The 27,998-nt window shown below is 50.9% G+C and overlaps 10 protein-coding genes across 10 annotated transcripts; 5 read left to right on the plus strand and 5 right to left on the minus strand.

Moving 5' to 3' along the window:
• Window positions 1-336: 336 nt before the first annotated feature.
• NECHADRAFT_54849 (uncharacterized protein) lies at window positions 337-1,752 on the minus strand (the record flags this gene model as incomplete). Its single annotated transcript, XM_003043521.1, has 1 exon — window positions 337-1,752. One exon carries the CDS (start codon window positions 1,750-1,752, stop codon window positions 337-339), a length of 1,416 nt encoding a protein of 471 aa, XP_003043567.1.
• Window positions 1,753-2,980: 1,228 nt separating this feature from the next.
• Window positions 2,981-4,380, plus strand: NECHADRAFT_64813 (uncharacterized protein). Its single transcript, XM_003043403.1, has one exon. The coding sequence runs from the start codon at window positions 3,206-3,208 to the stop codon at window positions 4,190-4,192; it is 987 nt and encodes a 328-aa protein (XP_003043449.1). The 5' UTR covers window positions 2,981-3,205; the 3' UTR covers window positions 4,193-4,380.
• Window positions 4,381-5,444: 1,064 nt separating this feature from the next.
• NECHADRAFT_88108 (uncharacterized protein) lies at window positions 5,445-7,595 on the plus strand (the record flags this gene model as incomplete). Its single annotated transcript, XM_003043404.1, has 2 exons — window positions 5,445-5,555; window positions 5,724-7,595. 2 exons carry the CDS (start codon window positions 5,445-5,447, stop codon window positions 7,593-7,595), a joined length of 1,983 nt encoding a protein of 660 aa, XP_003043450.1.
• Window positions 7,596-8,009: 414 nt separating this feature from the next.
• On the minus strand, window positions 8,010-9,312 carry NECHADRAFT_88109 (uncharacterized protein; the record flags this gene model as incomplete). Its single annotated transcript, XM_003043522.1, has 7 exons — window positions 8,010-8,110; window positions 8,157-8,313; window positions 8,363-8,396; window positions 8,444-8,777; window positions 8,821-8,875; window positions 8,925-9,225; window positions 9,284-9,312. 7 exons carry the CDS (start codon window positions 9,310-9,312, stop codon window positions 8,010-8,012), a joined length of 1,011 nt encoding a protein of 336 aa, XP_003043568.1.
• A 1,912-nt stretch (window positions 9,313-11,224) lies between these two features.
• NECHADRAFT_88110 (uncharacterized protein) lies at window positions 11,225-11,677 on the plus strand (the record flags this gene model as incomplete). The annotated part of the gene is made up of 1 exon (XM_003043405.1): window positions 11,225-11,677. The coding sequence occupies one exon, from the start codon at window positions 11,225-11,227 to the stop codon at window positions 11,675-11,677; it is 453 nt and encodes a 150-aa protein (XP_003043451.1).
• Window positions 11,678-12,099: 422 nt separating this feature from the next.
• On the minus strand, window positions 12,100-13,271 carry NECHADRAFT_54993 (uncharacterized protein; the record flags this gene model as incomplete). The annotated part of the gene is made up of 2 exons (XM_003043523.1): window positions 12,100-12,900; window positions 12,957-13,271. The coding sequence occupies 2 exons, from the start codon at window positions 13,269-13,271 to the stop codon at window positions 12,100-12,102; spliced, it is 1,116 nt and encodes a 371-aa protein (XP_003043569.1).
• A 2,970-nt stretch (window positions 13,272-16,241) lies between these two features.
• NECHADRAFT_54666 (uncharacterized protein) lies at window positions 16,242-16,631 on the plus strand (the record flags this gene model as incomplete). Its single annotated transcript, XM_003043406.1, has 1 exon — window positions 16,242-16,631. One exon carries the CDS (start codon window positions 16,242-16,244, stop codon window positions 16,629-16,631), a length of 390 nt encoding a protein of 129 aa, XP_003043452.1.
• Window positions 16,632-17,275: 644 nt separating this feature from the next.
• On the minus strand, window positions 17,276-18,659 carry NECHADRAFT_102200 (uncharacterized protein; the record flags this gene model as incomplete). The annotated part of the gene is made up of 2 exons (XM_003043524.1): window positions 17,276-17,948; window positions 18,000-18,659. The coding sequence occupies 2 exons, from the start codon at window positions 18,657-18,659 to the stop codon at window positions 17,313-17,315; spliced, it is 1,296 nt and encodes a 431-aa protein (XP_003043570.1). The 3' UTR covers window positions 17,276-17,312.
• Window positions 18,660-19,055: 396 nt separating this feature from the next.
• On the plus strand, window positions 19,056-19,771 carry NECHADRAFT_88114 (uncharacterized protein; the record flags this gene model as incomplete). Its single annotated transcript, XM_003043407.1, has 2 exons — window positions 19,056-19,206; window positions 19,260-19,771. The coding sequence occupies 2 exons, from the start codon at window positions 19,056-19,058 to the stop codon at window positions 19,769-19,771; spliced, it is 663 nt and encodes a 220-aa protein (XP_003043453.1).
• A 266-nt stretch (window positions 19,772-20,037) lies between these two features.
• NECHADRAFT_88115 (uncharacterized protein) lies at window positions 20,038-27,940 on the minus strand (the record flags this gene model as incomplete). Its single annotated transcript, XM_003043525.1, has 11 exons — window positions 20,038-22,131; window positions 22,541-23,084; window positions 23,172-23,391; window positions 23,456-23,856; window positions 23,908-24,525; window positions 24,591-25,567; window positions 25,652-26,299; window positions 26,413-26,694; window positions 26,749-27,583; window positions 27,636-27,804; window positions 27,904-27,940. 11 exons carry the CDS (start codon window positions 27,938-27,940, stop codon window positions 20,038-20,040), a joined length of 6,825 nt encoding a protein of 2,274 aa, XP_003043571.1.
• Window positions 27,941-27,998: the final 58 nt, after the last annotated feature.

Genomic DNA, 27,998 nt, shown 5'->3' on the forward strand with positions numbered 1-27,998 from the left:
CTTTCGCTTTGTATTTCCTCGTTGAGTAGGCAAAAGCCGTTGGATCGAATCCTCCGCCACTTCATTTCTTCAGCTGTCATGTCACGAGGAGAGACAAAGAGAGACAAGTATTTCGGGATTTGTTTCAATTGAACTGCGCCAGGCAATTCCATCGAGACTGACTCGAGGCGCGTCCACCTCGTCCAGTCTCGGGACATCATCAATCTATGGATGCTGTTGATATCAAGATTCTATATCGCTGGTCTATTGCAAATTCCCACGTCGAAAGCTGTCGACTTCTCGCCAAATCCAAAAAAAAACGCCAAAAGATTTCATCAGTCAATCTGTTAATCCTCCTTAAACCACAGCGGCGCCGTCGTGGGCGTCGGCGTGCAGGACAGGGTTCACAGTCTCGTCAAAGAAGCACTTGAAGTCGCTGCCGAGCTCCTGTCGCAGCGCCTTCTTGACAGCCTCAAGGACGTTGGGGAAGACGCCAAAGTTGGCAGGGTTGTTCTCATCGTTGTCGCCGCCCTGGAAGACACCGGTTCGCACCAGGCACGTGTTCCAGCCGTACATGTTGCCACCGATGATGTCAGACGCAGGGTTGTCGCCAATCATGTAGATGTTTTGGGGAAGCTTCTCCTCGCCGTGGAGTTCGCCCATCCAAGAGGTGAGCACGTCGTCGGCGTACTTGTAAGTAGCCAGCTCGGGCTTGCCGTAGACGACACGCTCGAGGTCGACACCAGTGAGGGCTTTGTACATGGCCTCAAGACCGATGCGGAAAGCTCCCTGGGACATACGGGGGTTAGGGTGCTCAGTAGGGCAGAGGAGATCGCCCTGGGAGAAGTAGATGGGGATGCGCTCAGCAACGGGGTCCTCGGCGATAGTGCCAAGGCGACCGTTCTTACTGCGGAGGACATCCATGATGATCTGCATGTCGGTCGCGTAGTCCCGAGAGTCGGAGAAGACCATGATAGCCTCAATGCAGATCTTGGTAAAGTCACGAGGACGAGAGGTAGCTCGCTCCTCGTCGGTAAAGACACGGTAGGGAGCAACAGTAGGGTCCCAAGCGACAATGTCGTTGGGGACGACGATGTTGCGGAAGCCATACTGCTCAGCGACCTCGCGGCATCGGTAACCCTCGCCACCGACGACAAGGACAGTGCTGTAGTACTCGGCCAGAGCACTCATGGGTGTGTGGGACTGGATGAACTGGTCGGTGTTGACGGGGTTCTTGAGGATCTTGGAGAGCTGTTCGCAGCGGGCCTTCTCGATCTTGCCAGATCCGTTTGTGAGGAAGATGTGGGGGATCTTGATACCGAGCTCGTTGTCTCCGTTCAAGATCTCAAGAGCCTTGCGACCCTCGGGGATAAGACGGTCGCCATGGACGAGCACACCGTCAATGTCAAAGGCAAAGGCCATGTTCTTGGCCTTCTTGACCTTCTCAGCCTGGATGCTCTGAACCTGAGAAACGAGGAGCTCCCGGGTAGGCTGGATCGGGGGCATGCCCGGACGCGCAGGGAGACCGTCGGCATGGTGCACAGACGAGAGACGCGACTGACGCTTGCGGGGGATGGGGAGGGCTGTGCCGAAAGAGTTGCGGGAGGATCTGCGGTCCCTCATGGAGGGAGACACGCTGAGGTTGTGCATGTACTTGCTGGCCTCAGAGATAGCAGAGCGGGTAGCAGGCACCTCGATGGGGCCATCATCCTCAGATCCAGGAATGGCAAGGGTGTTTTCGTTGCCATTCTGGACGCTGGAGATGGAAGACATCTTTCGTAGATGGCTGGGACTCGTAGGGACGTGGAGGTCCGACTCGTCAAAGGCAGATGGGGACATTTTGTGTGGAGGTGAGGTAGAGGTAGAGGTAGAATTAGAGAGGCTGAAAATGCAAAGGAGGGATGGTTTAGGGTATCAAGAATGAGTGTATGGAGATGGAGGCATTGAGTGATGACGAATCCAGGGTCTACAGACTCGGGGAAGCGTATTTATCTATCAATCAGGCAGAGATGAGAGAGCATTATCTCGGCACGCCACGTCGGGAAAAAACTCGTTCATTGTTGATATCATCATCACCAAAATCGTCATCCAGGAGAAATCTCGAAACGGGGCTACCGACGGCATGATGTGGACCCTCGGGCACTCACCGTCAAGTTACAAGTTACACGTTATCTACGTTTTTTCCCCAAGCGAGAGTAACTTTGGACCAGAAGAACGTTCCAAGGAAAAACGACACGTTGAGAGTGCGTGCAAAACGTTTGGACCCTCCAAAGTGACGTGAGCTTCAAACGTAGAGGTATCCGCCGTGGACCCTCTTAGCTGGTTACACCATGGCGACCGAGATATGCCTCAGATGTGAGAGCTTGTCGTCGTGTTCCTTGGCGGTACAGCCGCATCAGGCGGTAGTTCCGAGAAGTGGCCGTCCCAAGTGGGCGGTGCGGAGCCGCGGCTGATACGGTATGGATCTCGCATGGTTGTCCGTATGGAACGAACGGTATCGGGATGGATCTTTGTACCTGTTGGCCGTATGTGGCCGCATGGATCTCACTGTGGTCTTATGGATCTCACTACGACCGTATCCATCTCATCCTCCGTCACGTTCCGTCTCGGTTGGCCGACCCGCCACCCTCACCGAAAGAACCCTGTGACATCATGCAGAGTAGGACCCTGGGAACTCCGTTTTCACTGTGGACCCGTTACGGGTAGGGCGGATGAGCCTCAAACATCACAAACGGTAACAATCTGGGACGATCGCCACGTATTCCCCACCCGTCGATAAGATTGCTTCCATTGTGAAGCCCGTGGTTGGCTGACATCGGTCAACCTATGACTCAAGAGGAACCCACGTAGCTCTCCTAGATAAAGTCAAAAAGCAAGGGGGCGAGTTGTTTTTGTTGCGGCTACAGTATGAAAATTGAAAAAAAAAATTGAACTCGAATTTTTTATCGTTTCTAGAAACTCGTAGTAGGCACAATGATATCATACCTAGTCCACTTTGTCTCAAAACCACCACGTTTTTGTTGAAGGATGTGATAAAGCCACCTCGCCAACAAGAGGACCCTGATAATTTATCCCGGCTACAGCGCCTTGAGGCGAAAATATCTCTTCTTCTCATTTATTAAAAGCGGTTCCGTCGATATCTGTTATCTCACGTTATCTCACTCTTCTCCCTTCCTACGCATCATATCCCTGTCATCACGAATATCGACCTACCTACCTATCCACCATGACCTCCAACACCACCACATTCACCCTCAACAACGGTGTCAAGATCCCAGGATTGGGATTTGGCACCTTTGCTAATGAGGGCGCCAAGGGTGAGACCTACAAGGCCGTCACCTGCGCTCTCAAGGCCGGATACAGGCACCTTGACTGCGCCTGGTTCTACCTCAACGAGGCAGAGGTCGGTCAGGCTGTGAGGGATTTCCTCAGTGAGAACCCCTCTGTCAAGCGAGAGGATCTCTTCATCACAACCAAGGTCTGGAACCACCTCCACGAGCCCGAGGATGTCAAGTGGTCGATGCAAAACTCGCTGTCCAACTTCGGCCTCGACTACGTCGACCTGTTCCTCGTTCACTGGCCCATTGCCGCTGAGAAGGACGCCGACAACAAGCCGAAGATTGGTCCTGATGGCAAGTACGTCATCAAGAAGGACCTCACAGAAAACCCTGAGCCTACATGGCGTGCCATGGAGGAGCTGCTGGCCAGCGGAAAGACTCGTGCTATTGGCGTCTCCAACTGGACCATCACCGGTCTGAAGAAGCTGCTGGGCTTTGCCAAGGTCAAGCCTGCTGTCAACCAGATTGAGATCCACCCCTTCCTCCCCAACACCGAACTTGTCAAGTTCTGCCAAGACAATGGCATCCTGCCCCAAGCCTACTCGCCTCTTGGCTCTCAGGACCAAGTCCCCACCACAGGTGAAAAGGTCCGAACCAACAAGACCCTCAACGAGGTCGCCGACCGCAGCGGACACACCCTCGCTCAGGTTCTTCTCGCCTGGGGTCTCCGCCGAGGTTACTCTGTGCTGCCCAAGAGCTCAACCCCCTCTCGCATCGAGAGCAACTTCCAAGTTCCCACCCTCTCCGACGCCGACTTTGAGGCTGTCGAGGGCGTTGCCAAGGGCCGCCACACTCGCTTCGTCAACATGAAGGATACCTTTGGCTACAATGTCTGGCCTGAGGAGAGCCTCGAGAATGGCACTGCTGCTGCTTAAGTTTGATTATGAGTTATGAATACCCGTGGATGCGTGGCAGGCCCGCGCGAGGATCAACATGTTATGAAGGCGTTTGAAACTGGGAAAAGTGATAGACTTAGCATAGAGTGCTCGAAGCTGGCTGAATGCGGCTCGAGTACATGAGATCAACAAGCATGCTGCAACCCAAGATGGTTGATGGATACTATAAATGTACTTTACTTTTCCGTGATGGTGACGATACTGATTGTTCCACTTTACCCGCATGTAACTGGCATGTATGATGCGTCACTCAATACCATTCGATAAAAGGTCCGACCCTAGAAACAAGTAAATTCTAGGAAGCCATGAGAGAGGTGTGAAGACAGGATACATTGTGTTGTGATAGCGTTTACATGTGTTAGCCCCCTCATGATGAAAGATCAACTCACGATGTTTCAAATGTGCAGTCTTACGAGATAGACGGTAAAGTATCTGACCTTTAAAACTATGTCACACATCAGCACTCTTTAGATATTGGCCCTGCATCTCGGTGATCTACTTGTTGTGAAGTGATGTTGAATACAGTAATTATGCATAGTCTCATCTAGTCTCCGAGGCACCTAGTATTCTAGACAACTCTGCGCAGTTTCTCCTTCAAGCGAGTTACTATGGGCTAGAAAGCTATCCATCATCACCTTCACGCCAGTTAGCTATGCTATGAACCACACATATTGAACGTGAGGGTTGTTGAGAATCTGGCAACTGCTGACCCTTCATAGTATGCTAGTATATGGTCTTTCATTGGGTAGGGAAGTAAGAATAGTATGTCTCACTATCTTTTAATTGGTCACATAGGTATAAAATCATCGTTGAAAAAATAGAGTGATGCTTCAGGTTCTCATTATAGTTACAATACCGCTGCCAGGAGAGAGTTTGAAGATATGCACGCTGCTTTCACTATCCGGCCCAAGTCCAGGTTTGAATACGAGTAAAGGCACTTTCTCTATTACGTGGACCAGTTTCCGTCTACTAGCGAACAATCGGCCTTGTCCTCTTGTGAAGTTTCGACATTTGATTTCGCTAGAATGATACACAAGTCGATTGTTCTTAGTGACCCGCTCACGGCTACTCAAACATACAAGATTCACTCGTGTGCTCCTGATACCCTGTAGGATATCGTAGCTAAAAAGTTAGACCCTGTCAGAAACTGTGCTTTGTATTCGTTGACGACTCCATCCATGCATGGCCAACGCCGCGACCTGACCTAGACCAATAGACTCAGTGTTCCGACATGACAGGGGGTTTCGCGCCCAATGAAATCTCGACGCACTCTTCAGCTTGCTCAGCCTGCTGCAGGATCAATTTTCGTGATCCAGCCACCGCCTTTCCATTTTGCTTAGCAGTGAGGTTATCTTCTAGACATCGCATCCGTTGATAGGATCTAGGTCATACCTGAAAAAGGTCTCGCAGCGACTGAAACGTGCAGCATCATCAATGACCGAAAGTTTGAGGAGCGTCAATATACCAGCTTGTGTCCACTTGAAACTCCGTAAGCCCTACTCTGCTTTAGCCGCTCCACACGTGCTCATTCAACCAGGTGAATCGCGCCATCGAGGACGTCACCAACGTCATGATATCTGGGGCAGAGTCTAGGACCGGCATTTTGGCCGTGTTCTTGACACTCCAGCTCATCGTCTTCATTCTTGAGATCTTTGTTTTCACCCCAAGTATCAGAACGCGAAGGTGGTACATGCCGCTGCGGCAATGGCTTGCTCCTCTCGGCGTTGCTCTGCTTGGAGTCGTTCTTATACCCATCGTGTTCACGGACGTCGAATCGACCGGCGAAACCCTCCATGGCAAGTGCGGTATCGGTGTAGATGCCGACGTTGCTGGTGATGGTGTTCGCATCGCAGCGTGGGTACAGGTCTGTGTTCTCATCGCCATATCTCTACTGGGCACCTTTCACCCCAATGCGACTGGGGCCAAGGAGATGGGCGCTGGGCTTGTCTTGACGCACATATCCCTGGCTATTGCTTTGCTTGTTCAGGTAAAGCAAAAGACACTGACACTGGCTGATGCTGCCGTCGGCGCCATGATTCTTGACGCTCAGAACATCGCCCTATCAATTCCACTCGCCGCAAAAGAGTCCTTGGCCGCCCGATGGCAGGTTCGGGTCATGGCCTTGATCCAACTATTTGGACTCATAACCCTTCTTTACATTGTCAGGCAACTATTCCAGGGTTCATTTTCCACCAAGGAATGCCCCTGCTTGACAGTGTTCTGGTGGGCATGGCTCAGCAATTGCCAGCCACCTCAGAAGGAACAGGCTCTATTTTGGGTTTACTGCAGTCTTCGGTGCTTGATGTTCGCCCAGACGTCTTTTCACTCTCTCTACAACACACAAGAATTCCACCAAGCTGAGCCAAAATGCGGCGAAGAAGGAACCGAGATTCAACAGAAGGGTGGCGTGTTGGTTTCCATCACCTATCCCAACGACAGCATCGATGGACTGCCCGCCTCCTATAGCGAGTACCCTGCTACTACGTCTTACATGTACGCCCTGCACGGCGTGCTCGCTCTCACTTCCCTGAGTGCAGCCCAGATCGTTATTCGAGACTCGAATCTGCGACCATCATCGGCCATCAACTCTGTCGGCCAGATCATAGCCCTCGTCGTCGCCGCTGCTACTGCTTTGCGGGCAGCTTGGCTTTTTCTGATGCTCTTCATCAGTGATTGGACGTCAGGAAAAGTATCTGGTATCATGTGGCCTTTTCGACTATACAACCTCACCCAGGCGTCTGGCTGGCAGGGCTACACCCTTCTCCAAACATCCCACCACGACCCCAACGTGATCAAGCTTGGTAGCATTATCAACGACCCCAAAGATCCATTTAGTCCACTCGATGACCCTGTAACGACAGAGCCGGCCGTTCACACTCGCATTGAGGATGTCAAACAAGTAACCACCACCCGCTCTCGGGGGCCTAAGCGGATTTTCAATCATATCCCGGCTTTTCGCGACGTCACGGCTGAAGATTTGAAGAGGGTGACAGCAGATTCCATGGAAACAGTCAGGTTTACGCCGAGCCCGGATTATATCGAGGAGAGCATGAAAAAGCCTGGCGTTGAAGCGTACCTTGAGTCCATGCGAGGGCCTGCCAACAGAGTTTTCATGGTGACGGGAGTGATGAACGCGGAAAGCTTTACGCTTTCCACTTGCAGTTCAACTTCTGCGTCTACGTCTGCTCCAGCACTAGTTACTGGGATCCCTCTTCACATGGGCGCTGACGCTCATATGAGTAGGAGTAAAGAAATGTCGACAACATACCATGGACTTGTACCTGTTGCGTATCGGTTGGAGGCCATCACGGTGGGTAAGGATGGATATGTCTTTAAAGCTCAAAGATACGGAGGGGATAACTGCATGGACACGATATTCTAAGACGCTTGTGTGTGGGGATGTGACTTTACTATGCAATCTGGACCGGTTGAGCTGGCACATATTCTGTCGAGGTGCCTTTCATCGACCTTGAGGCTTGGGGGGGCTGGAATGGATGGATGGACACCACAGTTGTTATGAAGACAATTTAAGGATTGTAGAGGCAGAGAGGCGTTTCTAAAATAAGCTATCTCGGTAAAGGGAGATAAATACCGATTCTCGTTTTCAATAAGAACATATTGATGAATACATATCAGCAGCAAACCCCAATGCTGTGATAGGTGGTTTCTTTGGTCACGGTGAAGAAACTAGACCTTATTACCAACTTCAAAACTTCCTCACATCCATCTCTCTGCTAATCGGTTCCAATTGAACACGTAGAACTGTCCTCAAGCACAATACCGGAACATTTCAATCTCAAATTCTCGCTTTTCCATCAGGAAACAGAAACTCGTCCACCAGCTTCACAACCTCCCGCGCAACCCCAAAGCTGTAGATGAAGCCACCTCCAGTAATACCTATGTCTCGTTAGTCCCAGGCTATTAGTAGTGATATACCACTTACCGTAGGCATGGACAATGTTTTGACCGTTCTTCGTCTCCTTTTCGATACGCATCCCAGACCTGTATGGTCGGATGCCCACATTGTGGCCCTCGATTTCGTAGTCGGCAAGGTCGGCTGAGAAGTGTTCTGGGAGGCTTCGGTTGATTCTTGTAACAATCTGGACAATGTTAGTATTGATGTCAATCAGCAAATATTCGTCTACTTACATCTTTGTCAACCTCAATATCCACCTCGGTGTTCCTGCTGCGATCAGTATCTCGTCCTCAAGATATGCAAACTTCACATACTCAACATCTGGGTCTCGCATTCCCCCAAGAATTGCGGTTCCATCTAGACGGGGGATCACATAGGTGTAGGTCTTGCCGTCATCTCGCATAAAGGACTTCTTGTAGTCGCTCTTGATGATCATGGTCTGCCCACGGAGGAGCTCCATGTTCTGATCCTTAATATCGCTCAGATGCTTTGGGCCCTCACCAGTAGCGTTGATAAGAACATCGTGGCCGAAGTGATGCGCGTCAGACAAAGAGTCTAGGTTCATGCGCTTGAACTTGACACCCGAACTCTCGAGGTTTCGTTTCAGCCAGGGCATGAAAATGTGCGGGTTGAGCACAATGGTCATGTCTACCATATGTTAGCTGCATTCGTTGATAAATCGCAGACTTACAGGTTATCCCGCCCTTGACTCCTTCAGGCAGCTGGTAATTCGGAAGGAAGCGAAACTGTGACATTGATCAGCATCCTTAAACTTTTTCAAAGGGCCTTGCATACTCCCGGGACAAAATCCTTGAACCAGAGATCATCATCGCTCCTCTCGTTGTCGTAGAACTCCTCCATTGGCAGCGTTTTGACACTGGACTCAGGGTGTCTGATAGCTAACCTCCATAGTTCAGCAAAAGCATCCATCTGCATCCTCCTTTCACGAGCCGAGGAGCAACCGCCAGCGACAAAGTTGGCCCCTGCCCAAGGACTGGCCCACTTGATAGAAGGCTCATCTCCAGGAAGGTCTCTTGCGATGACGGTGATCTCGTGGTGCCGAGAGAGTTGCGATGCTATGGTCAGGCCGATAATTCTGGTAATTAGAGTCAGCTTAGACACTGTTATCAGTGTGATGGAAGCGAAGACTGTACCCAGATCCGACAATGGTGATTTTTGCCATTGCAAAGTTTCAATGAACGACCAGCTCGCTCGATAGGTAGATTGGCTCCTTGGCGTGTCCGTATCGCCGTGTATGTCAATGACTGGGTTAAAAGCTTCTTTATGTATTCAGCCGTTGTTGCATCACGTCTCTTCACTTCACAAGAGCAGGTGATGCCCTCAGCCCAGTAAGAACATCTACCCCGCCTTTAGCCACCATAATAGATACCGGCTGTGGTAACCGATAAGGTCAGTTGGTTGACCTGGTTGTCGAATGCAAGTTCGGGATCTGAAGCCGTAGTCTGGAATGTCCTTGACAGCTGGAGACTGGGTGTTGTCGCTTGAAACGGTTTATCACAACCGGTCGCCAGGTGTACGTGGAGTCTTGACCAGCCACCCTCCCCTTTCTACTTAGGGATGCTTTCTGATTTGCCGATTTAACAAGATGATAGCGGTGTTGGCCCTCCGTCTCTGGGAGGGTGATAACTTGTTGAAGCATGGCGTGCCGACAAGTTCGGATCCGGCCCCGAGAGCAGTGAGATAACAACCGATGTCTATCGACGAGACCGATGAAGTCCCTAAAACACCCGTGTTCCCAAGTATATTTTTAATAGTGATTCAAGTAGTGTTTGCCGTCTCAATACGCAACGGAGACAACACTGTTGGGGAGGGACGACCCGTGTGAGCCTCGGAAGGGATCCCGAAATACACAGAGGAGACGAAATATTTCGAAGGCCTATTATAATCGAAACATACATTCCTTAACATGCAATAATAGATGTAAATAGTGACTACTATCACACTCTCGCCGCAAACCCTCTTCTGCAAACTCCTCCAATGGGTGTCCGCGGACCACCCACGTGCAGGCCTTTGACTTCCCGAGGACCTTGTCGAAACCATTGCCAAAACACCACCTCTTGTAAGACTTTACCCTATATCCTTAAATTTTAAAGAATGTTTTCGAAATTCCTCACGGCACCGCCGTTGTTCATCCATGGGGTTCAAGACGGAGGAGACCAAGTTGCGAAACACTCTGAAGGATCTCCTGGTTTTTCCCCTTGTGGGTTTAAGCTCGCCTTCCTTTGCCCGAGTTCCCACAACCAAGCCTCGTATTGTCTAGGTATACGTTATTGATGCAGAGCAGCGAAGCCATCGTGGCATGTGCCATACAGCTCGTTGGACAATCCGTTGTAGATCCTTTTGGCCTACTGCCCGAAGGAATTATGGGTGATCCAAAAGGATCAAATCGACTGTTTCTGGAAGGTCGTAATAGAAGACTTGGCGGTATGTAACGTAAATCCTTATCGCAGGTTTAGCAGCCTATCATGGCACAGTCCTTTTGCTAATGTCAATCCTTTCGCCCATGGCCGGTGGCTTTGGCCAAACGCTATGAACAAGTTCGCATATCGTCCAATAATGTGATGAAATTAGTGCACCTAGCTATTTAAAATCAATACTCTCGCCATGTTAAAGCACACGCGCAGGAACTCGGACGCTAAACGGATCCTCCGAATCCTTCACCCAATCCTTTGGGACGATCCTCAAATCCCCAGAGCTGACCAGAGGAGACATCGAGACCTGGACGGCGGCCACGCCTGTGTTTCATGTTGGTGTTATTAGCCCGTGGAACTTGGCCATATTGATCCTTTCAGGCAGCTGAATTCTGTGAGGGTGGTTTTCAGGCGATGAATGTGGAGTTTGGCGGCAGGGGCAGCTATTGGCAGGGCTGGTTCAGGACCAGCTCTATCCACCTTTATGTTCAACTCTCCAAGAGAATGACATGATTTACAGACTTCATGGGTATATAAAAGGGACTTGTATTCATGTCTTTCGAGTTCCTCATCCACCCAAGGACAACTTCAGCTCTGCCACCTCAACCACTACAACACCTCACAACTACCACTCTTCGCGCCCCCACTTCAACCTCATCTAAAATGCGTTTCAACCTTGCCTACGTCCTTGCTTGCCTTGCCGGCTCAAGCACTCTCGCCGCCGCCGTCCCTGTTGAGGCTACCGAAATCAAGGTAGACAACCTCCAGCGCCGCGGTCAAATCCCCGCCAACATGGACACCACTGCCTGCAAGCAATACTCTACTTTTATCGGCGAGTGGACCTACGAGGCCCGCGTCCGAACCATGGACAACATCGAAGACGCCTGCAACAAGCTAAAGAATGAGGCCGGTATCACTATCGGTTGCTCTTGGCGACACTCTGAGGAGTGCGGCGGCGACATCAACGACCCTCGCGTGGCTCAGTGGAAGTTCAAGGCTGGCACCAACTGTGGCCTTGGAGCTGTTAACGGCATCATTCGCCGTGCTACTGGTCAGAAGGGCAATGATGCCCAGTGCCTCATCAGCTTTGACGGCAAGTGGCCCGGCTACGAGTAAATTCGATTGGCCTCTGCAAAGACTCTGGGGTCTTTCGTCGCACGAATGATTGAAGGATAAACGTCGCGGAACTTGGAGGACTTTGGCAAACGACATGGATCCCAATGTGTACATAGAATAGTCATCAGCCAAGAACGTCAAAGTCCTGTATCGCGGTACTTCTATAGACAAGATTCGAATCCTGACATATTTCGTTCCTCGCCAAAACGTCTTGCAGCACACAAAAGATTATTGAGTCACGAGTTACACCGCGGCTAAAACAAAGTAGAGTATTATTGATTTGCGTCTAGCATGAGCATCCTCCTCCAAGATTCTACTTCCAACAAGTAATACGAGATGATAGACTTGGAGACCGCAAGAAAGGAAATCAGTGAAAAAGTCTACTGCAATCCAGCGCAGAGATTATGAGAACGCCTTACAAGCTAGAGGCACTGAGAATAGTAGGGGTTGAGAACCTGGCAGGTAGAGCCCCATTGACAAACAGTAGGTCCGGTGTAATCCTTGCCACCACACTGGCTGTACTTGGGGAGACCTCCGGTGGCAGGTCCGCAGATGATGTCGTCATCAGTGGGAGACGGAGAGGCCTTGGAACTGCTTGAAGAAGAGGAGGAAGATGAAGAAGTCGTAGTGGCAGTGACAGTCCTGAGAGTGGTGACTCCGCTGATGGTGAGGCTCGTGGATGAGCTGGACCTGGTAGTCGAAGTAGAAGAGGGGCCCTGAGTCTGTCCAGGAGTTGTCGCGCTAGAGGTGGCAGTAGCCTGAGGAGCGAGCTGGCCAACAGTAGAGGGAAGACCGGGAACCAGAGTAGGGCCGGGAATCTTGTAAGAAAGAGAGCTAGTGTAGAGGTTGAACAGAATACCAGGGTCGTTGGACTTGTAAAGCTGAGTTCCCTTGACACCAGAAGGAGCGAGAGAACCACCGCCAGTGACCTTCAAGTTGAAACACTGGGGATAGTTCTGAGCACCATTCGTCTGTCCTGCTCCGTGAAGAGCAATGATTTCGTGACGTAAGACGTAGTTGCCGGGTTCCAGCTGGGCAGGGATCTGGAGAGTCCAAGAGAAGCTGTTGGCGACGAGAACATCGGCAGCCCATCGGCCGCTCTGCATGGTCATGTCGAGAAGACCACTCTCGCCGATCTTGAAGAACTCGAGCGAGTTCTTGTCAGCGGTCTCGCAGTCGCCGGGGCATTTGGCGAGGTAGTCAATGACAGGGCCCTTGTGACTCTGAATCGGCGAGTTAGCATCAGACCTAAAACAGGTAGGGACCAAGGAAGGCAAACCTCAGGCCAGGTATTCCACTGAAGGACAACCTTGTCACCAGCTTCCACAGTCACATGGCCCTTGGCAGGCCTAGCAGCCCTGTGGCAGATGATGTCAGGATCGCTAAAGCTGTTGGGCTCAACGTAGCCGTTATCGGTGGCGCCGGTGATCCAACCCACTACCGGCGGCTGGTTGGGGTTCCAAGACATGGCAGGCGCATCATAGCCTCTAAAGGCAACGCCGTTGGTGATGAGCCAGTCGACATGTCCGTGGGCCGCGACTTTAGCAGCAGAGTATGCAAAGGCAAGGAGAGAAGAAGTCTTGAAGAAAGTCATTGTGGGAGGTTGGTTAATGAAAAGTTGTTGTAAGGAAGGGAGTGAAGAGAAAAATGGAGTGCTGCAAAGCTCGTCACAAGCACAAATTGCCAAACTAGGGCTTAGAAGTAATGAAAGCTGTTGTCTGTTGGAACCAGATTGATCCTTGAAGCATCTTTTACAGCATCCCAAGGCGGCATATATACTCCATCGTCTGTAACTGCCAAGATGAAGTGGAATGGGTTTGGAGAAACGCGGGACGGTCCAGACCAACGCCACCACGTTCTACAACGTCGGGTCTATGAGACATGTCTAAGCAATGGATTCCATTATCCGGCGGAAGAAAAGAAAAAAGTCGAACGATGCAGAGTTTTTACCGCTTTCGACTGTTTAACTGTGGCTTGAATTTCTGTGTGGCAGACGCATATCCGATGAGTCCCGAAACGGCGAGTATTAGCTAGACGGGACCAATATTGCAGAGATGTTTCATCTAAGGCTCGTACATAATTTCAAGCAAAGAGGCAATCGCAAAACAGCCACAAGTAGGCCAAGGGACAGCTTGTAGCTGGTTAGACTTGCCTGGTCTTTCCAGTCTTGATTGCTGCTTGTTGCACTCGGCAACTGGTCGCCCTTGACGAACCACCGCCCTCAAGCCACCCATTAAACATGAATCACGGCAAGACAAGATTAAAGTGCCTCTTAACGCACGCTACAACGAGGTCCTTTCCAGTTTCTGGTTGGCATGTTCCAAGCTGGCCAGCCACTCCAACGCCCAAAAGCCCGGCAACAGCACGTTTTCAGCCAGAATGTCTCAATCTCGTGGCGCAACCGAGTTTCGAAGTGAGCTCACTTGATCAGTCACATTGTCAAGCTTCCAAGGCTGGACGGGTGCCCTGGTTTAATGCCTCATGTTCAAGTTCAGCCACCATAAGTAACTGGGCTGGTAGAAGATCGAGCCTTGCATCTTGTTACCCTGGCGGCCGTCCACCATCTGGTGTCAGATCGGGACCGAGCTTTCTCTAAGGCCTCCACCGCGGAAACGGCTTGAACCTTGGACACATGTTGGGGAACCCCAGATAGGGTTTGCGGGTGACGGGAAGTAAGCCGCCTTTGGTTCCTTGGTATGCGCGTTGAAGCCATCACATCTGTTAAGCTTAGCCAGTTTGCGCTCCTACCAAGAGATATAGCAGCGATGATAATCAACGCCATCCTTGTTGAGAGATAGAGCGATTGCAAAGCATGCAAGGCTCCTGAAGTTGACAAAGAGCGCAACTGTTCCGCCATCATTGCGCGCTGGGGTTCATTATAATGCCCCCCATTCCGTCCTCAGTCCCCAAAGCCAGGAGGCCACTCATCGCCAAGAGAAATCCAAGAGGTGCCAGCGGCTCCAGTACCTGACAGGCATGCAGCAGCACCTGAATATCAACCCCCGACGTAGGGGCGCCAACGCCACCATTTAACCTCCAGCCACTCCCCCTCGCCTACAACTGTTCCAAACCGGCTGAACCCGTGTGAAACACGCGCTCAACTTCCGTTCACGTGCGGTATACGACCGCGATCCTGCCACGAACTGGATCTATCCAGGCTAGCCGAGACTCGAAGGGCGGCAAGAAAGACCCCATTGTTCGCTTGGCAAGGGTGTCTGGACTTGTGTGTCTCAGTTCCTTGCGTGCGGGTGGTACTGGAATGCTAAGTACCTACCCTACAGAAATGTGACTTGTAGGTTCCTTAGGAATTAGAGTTGAGTTTTGGGCCCAATCTCAAACTATTGAATCTGTTAAATGTGATATCGGTCGATGGTTCTTTGTTCTTTGGGGGTCACTGGTAGAAGCAGCGCCCGGAGTTCTTCTGGCTCGCTTCGTAGACCAATTATTTCACTGCTTCCTCCAGCAGTATACCTCCAACCGGAATTCTTTTGAACTTGACGCAAGGTTTTGGAGAACACAGCTGATGAGATGGTTAAGTCTATCAAGGTTGTGGCCAACCAGCCCAAATCCGTGTTGAGTGATGAAATTACTTTGCTGCACTTGAGCACATGAAAGGGCTCGAAGAATAAACAGAGTGTTTCACGTCCGCGGGAAGATTGTCTACCCTACAGAAGAGCGTGAAGGGTGGTATTTGAAGCCTCCTGTATAACGATTCTGCTGGTTTTGGCCACTTCTACGTCTATTAAACAACTCAATGTCAATTTTAGTTCAACTCGCACATTAACCAGGTGTGTCTTCCAATGTCCTTTCAGCGGCACAGCCCAACATGACCTAAGCGAGTCGCAACATATACTCTGTTTCTGGAATAGCTGGATTCAATGCCTTCGCGGAAAGTTTCGCTGACGTGAGATTCGCAACTTCAAGGAAGCTGCTCCTGGGTACTTTGTGCATTTATAGCCGCAGTCTTGGTGCTATCTACCTTCTTCTCTAATGAAAGCTCAGCTGCTTTGAAAGCTCGCGCTTTGTTTGTAATCTTCGTCTACCTAGGTAGGTAGGTAAGTACGAAGTTAAGGATGCTAGGCCTAAAGTCCGACTTATTTCCGTGCTTGGTTTCCTAACTCCGTTGTGCTCAGAAGATCAAGCACGACGGGGTTGCTTGGGGAAACGAAAAAAGATACTTCTATTTTTATCGAAATTCCTAGCAGTTATAAGTAGGCACCTAACTTAATTATAAAAAAGATCTTTTCTCCCTACCTAGTCAACTGGCCTTTTCCTTAGGTAGTCAACGTGCCCCCCGTGCCTGGTCTTCCGGTTAAATGCAACAGAAACCAAACACGGGCATGTCTGTGCCAAAAATCCCAGTCAGTAATGAAAGGTAGGGATCAACTCGACTTAAAATCTCACCTCCAACCTTTAAGCGACGTGGTTGGTCAATCTCGTGCTTATGGAGGTTTACGTATGCGGGGGTCTCGCAGCTTGATCCGAGCTATAAAGCGCGTCTCTAACCCCGACTTCCAGCGTCATCTCACCTGCATACCATCTCCGGCTCACCAAAATCCTCATCATGTCTCTCACGCGCGACACGTTCATCTACCGAGGCGCCCTCGTCATCGGGCTCCTCCCCTCCTTCTTCGGCTTGAACTCGCTCCTCAGGCCAGAAGGTTCCCTCAAATCTGTCGAGTTCCCAGTTCCCACAGACCCCGAGTCACGGAAGCTCGTCTTTGGCCTGATGCGCATCTACGGTATCCGCAACGTCGTTGTCAGCTTCACCCTTACGCTGATCTGGTTGACTGGGAATAAGAGAATGGTCGGGTTGGGCTTGGTCGGTGCGATGTGTATGGCTATCACTGACGGGTTGGTCAGCAAATCGGTGACGGGAGGTGGAGAGTGGAATCATTGGAGTTTTTTGCCAGTTATTGGGGTTTTTGTGGCTGGCTTGCTTGGGTGGTTCTGATGATGTGACCAAGGGACTTGGTTGTTGCTCACTCTTGACACAGTGGGCAGAGGGTTGCTCTTGACTGAGGAGGCTCCACGGCAGTAATACATTCACATTCCCTTCTCTGGTGCAGTTGATCTATTATCACAAACTGAATAATGTTTCATGAGAGCAGGACTTGTCCATAGAACCTGTCATGTGCTCACCCAGACCGTCCTTTCTTTTCCTCAAGCCTAAACAGCAGACCAATCACGCGACCAACTATATACCAACAACACCATCTACCAACCAACTATACCGTTTCCCAAGCAATCTCAAAATGCCTACCCCACCCAAGGACGGCCTCCTGCCCTACATCTACACGCTCCCCATGGAGTACATCGACGACAAGGTCAAGGTCAAGAAGGCGCTTGACAATATCTACGGTGACACTTTCTTCATGGTCCAAGAGATCAGTGGAAACTTTGTGGTCAAGTCGGTGAAGCCTGGCCCTGCGAACCTGATGGCAAAGCTGCAAGATGTTGGGGCTATGAGGAAGGAAGCGAGGATTATCATCAAGAAGGATTGAACAATGGGGATCGACTTCAAGCCGAGGTCAAACCAATTTTCGCATGCAATAGCTAGTAGCTAATCAAAAGAACAGTAAGAATTGGACTTAATCTGGGTACTGAATAAAGTTGTGATATTACTTTGCTGTGATCATGCATGGTACAATACCCTGCTAGACTGAACCCGGCCGATCGCCACAGACCCCATGCCCTTGAAAGCCGTGCTCTGAATCCGCTGCCCTAAGAGTCTATCTGCTGCTTCCCTCTGCGCACTACAAGGTCCATGCATGGCCACAAGAGTCAGGGGGAAGAACATGCGTAGATGCGCGCAACCTAGATTTTTGCCCCCAAGGAAGCGAGATGACTCGAGGATGGCATCGCACGACTCCCCTAGTTGACGGTTAGATATTTGAGGGCCGAGAATACTTAGCAGGACCCAGGAAGCTCCAAAGTAAGCAACAACCATGGCAATGAATGGATCGTGGTATTGGGCTCCAGAAGGGACCGGCCACTGGATAAGCTCTCCTAGTTGCGTGGCTTGCTCCTTGAACTCGAGCCATAATTGGTCGAGCTCAGGAATTATGTCTGCATTCAAGAGAATTTCTGTTTCGGTGGTGTATGATCTCCGAACAAGAACGTCTGTGAGAAAGAAGAGATCATACATCAAACGGTCAACGCCCTGCTGGCTCGTTGCGGGATGTTCCTCGTTCTCAGCCATCTTTGTCCAGCAAGCTGGTACTGGTGCATGTTGCAGATATTGATCTGGTGTTGAAAGCATGACGAACAACTTTAAGGGGATGGTCAAGACATTTTCTGTGAAAGGGGCCAAGTTGCTTACCGACTGAGATTGTACGTGTTGGCCTAGTTGCCAAATGACCAGCTCGTCTTTATGACCAGCCACACACGGCATGAGAGCAAGCATCTTCTTCGCTGCCTGAAGATGCGTACCGTATGCAATAGGATTCGTAGAACAGATGGCTTCGAAAAAGGACAGCATCACACAAGTCCCGAGAGATGCCGCCTTGGGTGAACTCAAGTCATGAGTGAGGGATCTTGAGTGCTTTGTGAGGGCTCTGCCGTAGATGTTACAGGCCTCCCTAACAGCAGCTGGATTGCCCGAAACAGTCCCGCAGTAAGCCAAAGCTGTCGCCTGCATCGATAGTTCAAGGGCAGGCCCTTGCTCTGCCATGGATCCGCTTTGCAGCTCTGTAAGCCACGATTGACGACGTGCTTGTTCGCTTCTCGCAGTGATGAACGAGATGAACTCGTTAATGAAGGCGTGAGCAAACATGGACTGGTTGGAAGGCTGGTGTATCATCTCTGGCTTTGGTCGGTTCTTGAATATGATGCGGTCTGTCTGATCGATGACCAAGGCGCCTTGCAATGGACCTGAGCATTGCCGATTCGTGATGCGGCATTGTCGGCAGACTGGAAGCTCCCCGTCGCAGCCGATGCGGCGACGCCTACAGGCAGCACAGCCACGACTTCGACGAGGCATCTTGACTCGAAATTGGAGGTTTGATGAGTTTAAGTGTTGCTTTGTTCAGGCGCAGCTTACTTGGTAGTGGCCCCTGTCAGCACCGCCTTGACGCTAATCCCAACTTGGTAGGTTTCGCTAGCGCGGTTTGAAGCCATCACCATCTGACCAGGGTAATGATGCGTCTTGCGAATGCGAGCGATAATTACTGTAGGTAAAAACTTTTCTATGGGGAAGGATTATTGATCAGGCCGGATGTAGAAGTTTGATATCTCCGAGTTCTCTCCTTAATCTAGGTGATAGAAAGGTATAAGTATCTGCATGTCTTGCCTCGTAGAGTCAATAAGCAACATCATTCACTTCACCACAACACTACAAAATCCTCCCCACTTTATCTTCTATTATCTTTTTTCTAACATGAACTTCAAATTTCTCTCCGCTCTTCTGCTCGTGGCTAATGAAGCCCTGGCTCAGACTCCTCCCGGCTTTTCACCCTCTACCAAGAATACCCTCGGTGTCAAGTACGGCAATATTAACGCCTCGAATGGTGACTTGGTACCTATTAGCGGTCAGTTCACCAAGCTATATACCCTTCAACGGTCTCGCTAATACTCTACATAGATGCAGCCATGTCTTCCACCCTTAGCTTTGCATCCAACAACGCATCCCATGTCGTTGTCCTAGTCGATCTCGATGCGCCCAACGGCACCGACAGCCACGCCTACGCGCCCTTTCTGCACTGGGTCAAGTTTATCCCCTCCGGTGTAACCACCCTCCCTGGCGGCCCTCCTCTCAACATGTCCGACTTTGCTCCCTATTTTGGTCCTGCCCCCCCTCCAGGCACTGGTCCCCATCGCTATGTTACCCTACTCTTCGGCACCCAAAACAGCACATTCCAAGTTCCGCCAAGCTTCAAGCAGTTCAACGGCACCGAGGTCACTGATCGCATCAAGTTTGACATTGAGACTTTTGTGGATGAGGGAAGGCTGGATCTGGTCGCTGCCAATTGGTTTACAAGCGAGAATAACACAGCTGTTGCAGCAGTTACCAACGATGCTCCTCGCATGGGAGTTGCCGGAGCTGCAGCCTTAGTGGCTTTTGGTCTTCTCAGATTTGCTTCTCAGTTGATTTGAATCTGTGAATGGGGGTTATGATGGAACTGTTGCGTGGAATACGGAGTCATGAGTATTCATCTTGTATTCGAGCTTAATATTGGTCTCCGAGATCTCCCTCCCTGTCCACAGACAATTATGTTTAGAATTCTTCATTTTTTGCACTCGTTCTACATATATTACTTTCTTGGCTTTCCACAGTGGCGCGTGAGAGTAGCCAAACTTTTCTATTCTGACCCTGTCCACCATCGCCCATAGAAATATTGATGAAGGTGAAAGGTCAACTGCTAAATGAGTAGGATATCCTCCCCCTTACGAGGAGCCGACGATGGCGGAGAGTACATGATCCCATGGATATAACACTCCCCAACCAACCTGTAGCACGTCGCTACCCTCGCAGAGCGGCTGATGATAAATGGAACCTTGGCCCCATCCGCGATGAATATCTTGTCTCCCGGTTGTGCCGCCCCCGGGATGATTCCGGCGTACCTGTTCTTGGTCGTGGCGAAGACGGCACGTGGGATGTTATCGGCAAAGGCCACAGCCGTCTCCCAGAACTGCATGAGCCGCTTTTGTGAATGTGGTGAGGTTTCCTTCTGGTACTTCCAAGCATTTTGACCCAGATCCAGGTCAAGGATCTCTTCCCAGTCCTTGTCCTTCCAAGTCGCCGTTGTCGCCCGTGTTCGCCCGTTTGCCTCCGTTGCGTAAGTGGTAGACTGCCTCGATACCACTTGAGGTCCTCGGGCGTCCCCGACAAGACACTTGATCATGAGCTTGTCACTCCAATTTCTGTCTGTCGCCATTTTATCTTGGTCGGAGCCTGGGTAGTCAACGAGGTGCGATGTATAGCCTCGCATCTTCTCGAGCACGTCGGCAAAAGCGACCCTCATGCCCGCGGATAAGTGTATCTCAAAGCAGTCGTCTGCCTCGTCGATGATAGAACCTCGCACTGCAAGAATTGGGACGTGTTGAGACCCCATGTCCTGGAGACGGATCCTGGGCGGGACTGGCCTCCCTGCGCTGAAGCCACCCTCTCCCCCAGCAGCATCCCAAGTTGAGATGGTCGTTTCTCTTCGCCGGCTGTTTAGCAAGTCGGGTATCCAAGAGCAAATGTTGGAGCTCTTTTCGCTTCCTGCTCGGTAAAGATCTAGTCCCCTTCCTTTGTGGACCAATCCCTTGGCGTACTTTGCCAGCACTTCTCCCTCTGGGGAGTCGTAGTCTGGGACGAAGAGGGGATCTTCTGTAGCAACGTCTCTCGCCAGGTTTTGCAGGGCAAAGAGCTTGTCGCGCGGTCTGGAGGCCTGGGTATACGAGAACATGTCGAGGAGCCTCAAAAAGTCGAACTTTGCGCCCCCTTGATACCTCTCCCGCAGGCTATGGAGGGCCAGTGCGGGCCTAGAGTTGGCCAAAAAGGCGCCATTGTCGTCAAGCCCACCTTGTCTGTTCAAACCATTGCTGCACTCCATGAGTGATTCCATGAAGCAATCCCACTCTATCTCGGACTGACCGCACATCATGGTCATCTTGGGACAGACAGCGGCTTCCTGCACGATCCAGCTGCGGGTAAACCAACTATGGCCCAAAAACCCATCCACATCCTTCCAGGACAAGTCAGGGACTCTAGCCGCTTTTGAATTCCGCTCCGAGAGACCTTTTCTCGTCCGGCAGCGGCCTCTCGCGTGGCAGAACGGCCTGTGTAGATCGCCCATCAGCTGCATGGCGGGACTACTCTCACTCTTGTGACCACTTGTGCCGAGCCAGACCAAGACCTTCTCTGCTTGATGATAAAGAGAACCCATCCGTCGGACTTGAAGTGCCTTCTCCATTGGATTATCCTGGTTGATGCACAGCGCATCGGCCCAGAGTAGAGTGGACACTCTCTTCCGCCGCAAACACTTGAGGCACGATGCAAGAGATTCAGTAATAGGCATCTTGCCCCGGTCAGACGTAAAGGTTGACGGCGCAGGACCGTCCGGGTCGGGCCCCCAGAAGTATGAGATGGCCCAAAACGGCTCATCGAGATCGCCTAGGTCAAAGACGTCAAGGCTTCCGCAAATGGGCTTGTCGTCTTCATCGCCGTCGTCCAGTAGCTGTAGCCTGAGGAGACGGGTTTCACACGACCCGACATCAAGGCCGGTGTAAATCTCATGTGTATCCTCGGTGAATCTGGCTGCAGAAAACTTCAGGAAAGGTTCTGTTGAGTAAGGGAGGTGGGCACTGTAGCTGGCCTCTGTCTCGAGTAGAATTTCTCCTTTCAGCTGCAGTCCCCACGGATCAACATATATGTAAATACCGGGTTCCTTCTGAATTTGATAGACGCGCACCAATATGTACACGTCTGTCACCTTGTGCTTCTGATTGACAAGTGACATTCTCTTGAGCTAAACACATTCGCCCATGTCAGTGGCGTCATAAAATAATGGACCAAGTTACTTGCCTTTTTGTATTGCGAGTTTGACACCACAAACCTTGTGTTCAGAGCGTCGTTTGTAGCCCAGACTTCCAGATGAAACGTGACTTTGTCTGCGAGAGACTCAGCTGTGGTATGGTGTCCGTCAACAAGTGCCTTGCTAAGCTTCCCAGCCGTTTCAACAATCGTAAAAGTAGAGGCATCCGACAACCTAGTTTTGTATTCCATGTGGCCGTTTCGGACGCGTAGAGGACTCGTCCAATGCTCGTTCGGCCTGTAGTCATTTCCCAAGAAGATTTGCAGAAAACGAGACACTTATCGAGGTTTTGAGGTTAGCAAAAGCCAGGAATGCTGTGCTCATATAAAGGTAGATATCTTACATAGAGCTCGCCAAAGTATCTCGTCTCCTTGGTATCTTCACCCGAGAAGATGGTCATCGGGCGAGGAACTGTGATCCAGCCTTGATTCATGTTGATAAAAGAAGACTCGTCATGTCCTTGTGGCTTTGGTGTTCTTGGACGGGGCTCCGGTTTGTCTGCAGAACGATCTCTGGAGGGTAGAACATTTGTTGATCGAGTTTGGGGGAGGCCTGGTCGACCACCCAGGCTCCTTCCGCGGCGTCTTTTGTCATCTTCTGTCTCACCACTGGAATCCTCTTCTGTGGTGACTTGATCGAGGCTTTCTTTCGAGTCATTGTTGTCGACGGGAATTGTACGTGTCGTCTGGGAGCCCTTCCGGGTCTTGGAGGACTCGGACCGTTTGGTTTGCCGAGGCTTTTGAACGGTCTTCGATGCTCCATTGTTAGTGCCACTTTCCAGACTCTCCTGATCTTCTGTGACCTCGTGACTTAGAGAGTTTGACTTGGCCGTAAGTTGCTCTGTGTCCTCACTCTCGGACTGTTTGGAGTGAGAGATGGATTCGGAACTGGCTGCTGCTGGTGCTTCCGACACAAGAATATCTGGAACTCCCGCGGGTGTCTCGACATGGACTACGCCTCTCCTTTTGACTTACTCCTCCTGACCAGTCTCTGCACTCTGGTTTGGAGTCTCAACTGTACCTTCGCCCTTGGGCTGGTCTTCAACGGTGACTGGAGTTTCATCCACAACCCGAGTCTCATCTGTTTCCTTCGGGTGGTCAACGGATACTGCGTTTACAGCTTGAGTTTTTCCACCATCGCCAAGGCTATCCTTGGTTGAAGGCCCGAAATCGGTTGTCATGGGAAGCTGATCGACTGGAATTTCATCTGAGATAGTATTAAAACACTTTTTTTGTCATAAGCTGAAAGATGCACTTACCCATCTCCGAGGTTTCGGCAGAATCAGTTGGTTCAAACGCAACCCCTAAGGCCCGAAACTCATCCTCGACATGGTTGCGATTCTGTTCTATCAAGACCCTGACGAGCAGATCGATATGTTTAGCGTTTGTGATGCCACAAAAATCGGACAGTTCGAAGGCTAGCTTTCTCAGGCGGTCCGTCTCGACCGCGGTCCCCTGAGTTGTCAACCAGATATTGAGATCCTGCTCGTGGGCAGGCAGCAAAACGACACATTTCACCACAGACTCTTTCACGAGAGCAATTGATAGGTCTTTCTTGCGGACCCTCCAACTCATAGTGGCTCGATGGACCTTGAAAACATGGATATGCCTCAGGCGAATCAAGATCTCTTCCTTGTTCGCTAACAAGGTTGGCACGAGCCTTTGAGGATGTTAGTAGATACAAAGAGTTTTGATAGATAAAATAACATACGCAATCACCAAACGCATTCTCTTAAGCCATGCTTCGTATGATGGAACAGGCTGAACATCACCCTCTGGTACAAGGGCAATCTCTCCGGCGACGGAAAGCAGGCGGTGACGCAGATTGAGCCGGTCAAAGAAGGACTTGTATGAATCCAACGAGGATGAAGCGAATGACAAGACATCTAAGTTGGCAAAGACACGAGTCGGTTTGGGGTCGTCTGGAATGTACCATTCGTCCGAGTCCAAGGCAGTTCGCAGGCGATAAGACCCGGCTGGAGTATCCGCCGGCGTCACGGGGAAGATTGGCAACTCCCGTAGCGGATGTGCTGAATTGTCGCTAAGATCGGGATGTTTGGATATTGCCTCAAAGACTTGCGCGATGTGCTCGAGGTTGTCGGTCTCGCGGATGCTTTGTGCTTCGTGAAGGAGCATCAGGAGATCCGAAGTTTGGCACCTGAGTATGTACAAAAACAGTTGAATCCGTGAGGGATAGATATACTTCAATCGGGGCGTTCTTTTCAGGCAATCTGGGCCATCCCAGACACATTCTTCAAGAGTTAGCCAGCGAACGCCTGTCGTCTCTGGATCTGGAACAAGCATAAGCCCCTCACTCGCAAAAGCTTGCCTATCAAGCGGGTTAGCTACGTAAATTTTGTCTAATACGACCTTAAGGAGGACCAGTCTCCTTACCGAGCAATCTTGATATCATCGGGCCCGATGGCATGTTCAATATGCTCATTGAACACTGCAGCAGTCTCCAATGCTGTGCTGGTCGAGCCTTTCAGCTGTCGAAGTTGAACCAGAAAGTGATTCATGCCGATCTTGGTAAGAACTCCGAAGTTCTCAAGAAAATCCCAGGATTTGTCTTCAGGATCCCCGACCTGAAGAAATGGCCGGGACTCTAAACTGGCCGTAAAAGCAGCCGTTTGGTCCTCCGGAGACTTTGCCTCACCCTCTGATACATGTACAACTCCGGGTCTGCTCGTGGGCCAGTCTACCTGGGTCCTGATGTTAGGCGGTGGTGGGTCGGACATGAGTACTGGATTCTCGTCTATCACTTCTGGAAGAGAGCTTCTCTTTCGTGCTGAGTGGGGCAGCAAGCGCCTGAGGAATCTCAAGAAATGTCCAGCGGACTTTCTCTGGGGCTCGGAAGTGTCTGTTGCTTCCACGAGAGGCTCTGGCGGGGTGGTTACGGCTCGTTGATTTTGGATGTTGCTTGTTTCCGTCTGCTTAGCGGCCTTTGTGGTCGGGATCTGCTCCCACTGTGCCCTAGTCACTCTCGGTCCTTCCTGGGGAACAGAGGTTAGGAGCTTGATACCCCGGGTGACATTACTTCGAGGCAAGACGGTGTTGCGCAGTATCCCTTTTGTTCCTCCCAGACACGGAACTTCCATTGACGACAGGAACGCTCTCATCCTCGATCTTGACGCTTGATCTGGCGTAGAGCCCTTCGGGTTGTTCCCAGTTTTTCCAACAATCCATTCACGATAGAGATGCCAAAATCCCCGCAGTAGCTCAAGCACAGCTTGCGGGTCATTTTGAACAATGAACTGGAATTCAGGGGTAACTGTAAACTGGCTCGATCCGGAGCCGCCCTTGAGAGTCAATCGCGGAATAATTGTCAGGTCAAAGCATCGGGCAAGCCAGACTACCCATGATTCGCCCCCCTTGTCATATGGCGTCAATTCGGATTCATATGATTCATGCGTGAAATGAATTAGACATTGAGTGAGATGGTTTTAGAAAACGACATCCGCAGTGAAGGGAACGCCCGCTTGCGTGACAGAGTCTCCCCTCATGTATATCGATGACCCTCGATGGCAGGAGTGGTTGCTGGCCGCGAACCATAGCTCTCCCTTGGTGCCGTCAGGTGGGCTCCAGCGTGCTCTCTTCAGAAATACGACATGAGACACAAGATCATCCCGGCTCTGGTTCGCCGGCGAAAAGTCGGGGCTTTTGTGCCGCGAGACGATGATGTCGCATATTCTCTTCACCCTATACTGCTCAGCCTTCAGCAGTCGCAAAAGATCCAGCCAGATAGGGTGCTCCGCAGCACTCCCGTGGACCTCAAAGAGATCCAGACCCCCCGGGAGACCTAGACTGATGTGAGGACCTGCAGGTAAGAAAATGGTCCCTTGACTTGATGACACCCATTCACAGTGCCGCAAAGAGCCTGGATTTTCCCCATGTTTTAACACCGGGATCAGATTCCAATATGAGATTCTTCGGCGATAGACCATGGCTGTGATGGCATCCAGTTCCATGATCAACGAGATAAGAACACCAGCCACACTGGCATGCCAGGTAGCCTCCATTTGCTGGAATTTGGCTGGGTCACCGGAAAGGAAGGCTTCGAGATCGTCCATGAACTCCTCCCCCGAGAGCATGTGCACCCCGAGCTTCTCAAGTTGAGTTTCGTTGTCATAGCGTCATAGCCATCGGAGAGATACTTGGTGTTTCTACCCCCGGGCGGGATCAAAGGTCCATCAATAGTCCTGAAGCGCTTGGGCACTATCGCCAATTTGGATGGGAGTAGCCATTCGCGTTGATCGGATTGCAGGACAGGATTCTCTGACAAGACGTTCACTATAGCCGCAGGAACGTCTTGGAATAATGTGTCTGCGTAGTGGTCAAGTGGAACGTATGAGATCCACGAGAAAACATCCTGAGATTGAAAAGCCTTGATTGCTCCCAGGAAGGCTGTGGGGATCTGGGACACAAGAGATGTGTTCCATGGATAATCCTCCACGTCCTCACGACTGCTGACCAAGATAAAATCTGCCTGAATTGCGAACTGTATAAAGAGTTAGAGACCCGAGTTACCCATGACGCGGAGGGATGGACAAACCTTGAAGCCGTAGTGGTCAATAGGCAAGAATGCGTGAACCTTTTGCGCTTTCAGGTCTTGGCGAGGGAGAGACAGATCATCAGCTTTGGAAAACGCCAACAGGATCTGCGAATCCTTAACGTCTCGACGACGATCATCATAGCGCAAATCCCTCTCGTTGACGGCATGCTTGAAGACGTGATACGAAGCCAAGGTGTCACCTATCTGAATCGTACGTGAGAACATGCCGTCTTTCGTTGGGCCATCATCGAGTCTCTTGATAGTTGTCTCCCAGCGCTTCTTTCCCGCCTCAATCGTGCTGATCTTGATCCTTTTTAGATTCCGAAGAAACAACACCGTGTCTAGGCTCATTGACTTGAAATTTTCGAGCAGAATACCCTTGTCACACTTAGCTGACAGCTCCAGAAGCATTGACGTATGGCCTCGAAGTCTACGCTCATCGTCCGGCAGCTTCGCCCAGTGAGGCGTAATCATGCTCAACATCCCCGAATCGTTGTTGACAAACTTGAATGAGTAGAACCCCGAGCTGATCCACACGACGTCGGCTACTTCAAACACCGACTTGAATCCCATGCCCTTCTCGCCGGTGGTACGGTTTTGATCCTTAGCCGCTGGCTTGGAACTCTCACAGAATCCACAGATAGCGCGAACATTCTCTGAATGAAACCCTATCTCGTTACAGTCGATACGTAAAGTTGTCGCACGCCCATCGCCATGCTCTTTGTATGTGAGGTTCACGGTCGGAGTCACACCTGGAGCATATTGACAATCGTCGGCATTCTGCAGTAGCTCGAGTAGGAAGTGCATCCGGTCGGCGTAAAGTTTCCCAGCGGTTCTATGCATAAATATTAGAATAAATATACTATCACCTTGGGAGAGAAGCTTACTCTTTCAAAACGGCGTTCAGTGCTCGAGCGTTCGCATCGGGCTGGTCGACATGCTTTTCTCTCCTAATCCATTCATTATGACTTCGAGCTTGCTCCTCCGATTTTGGAAAGGAACCGTGAGGTCCTGAGTCTCTCCACCACCTGCCCGGTTCGCCATTTCTGTCATTTCCTGGGTTTGTTGTGTCGCTTACCCGTCGATTGGGTCTTGGTTGAGCCGTATCATGGCCCCCAGAGCCTCGTCCGGATAGAGCATTGACTTCTGACTTACGGCTCCTCGAAGAGCCTAATCTGGGACAAAAGGACATTGCTAAAGTTTGAAGCTTCTGTACGCGAACATCCGCGGCTCTTCTCTATGAACAGGTA

This window comes from Fusarium vanettenii (genome assembly GCF_000151355.1).
Source record: "Fusarium vanettenii 77-13-4 chromosome 13 genomic scaffold NECHAsca_28_chr13_5_0, whole genome shotgun sequence".
Taxonomy (NCBI): domain Eukaryota; kingdom Fungi; phylum Ascomycota; class Sordariomycetes; order Hypocreales; family Nectriaceae; genus Fusarium; species Fusarium vanettenii.

Excerpts from the sequence above, each read along its gene's own strand:
- NECHADRAFT_64813 (XM_003043403.1), top strand. The coding sequence starts at position 3,206 with ATGACCTCCAACACCACCACATTCACCCTCAACAACGGTGTCAAGATC.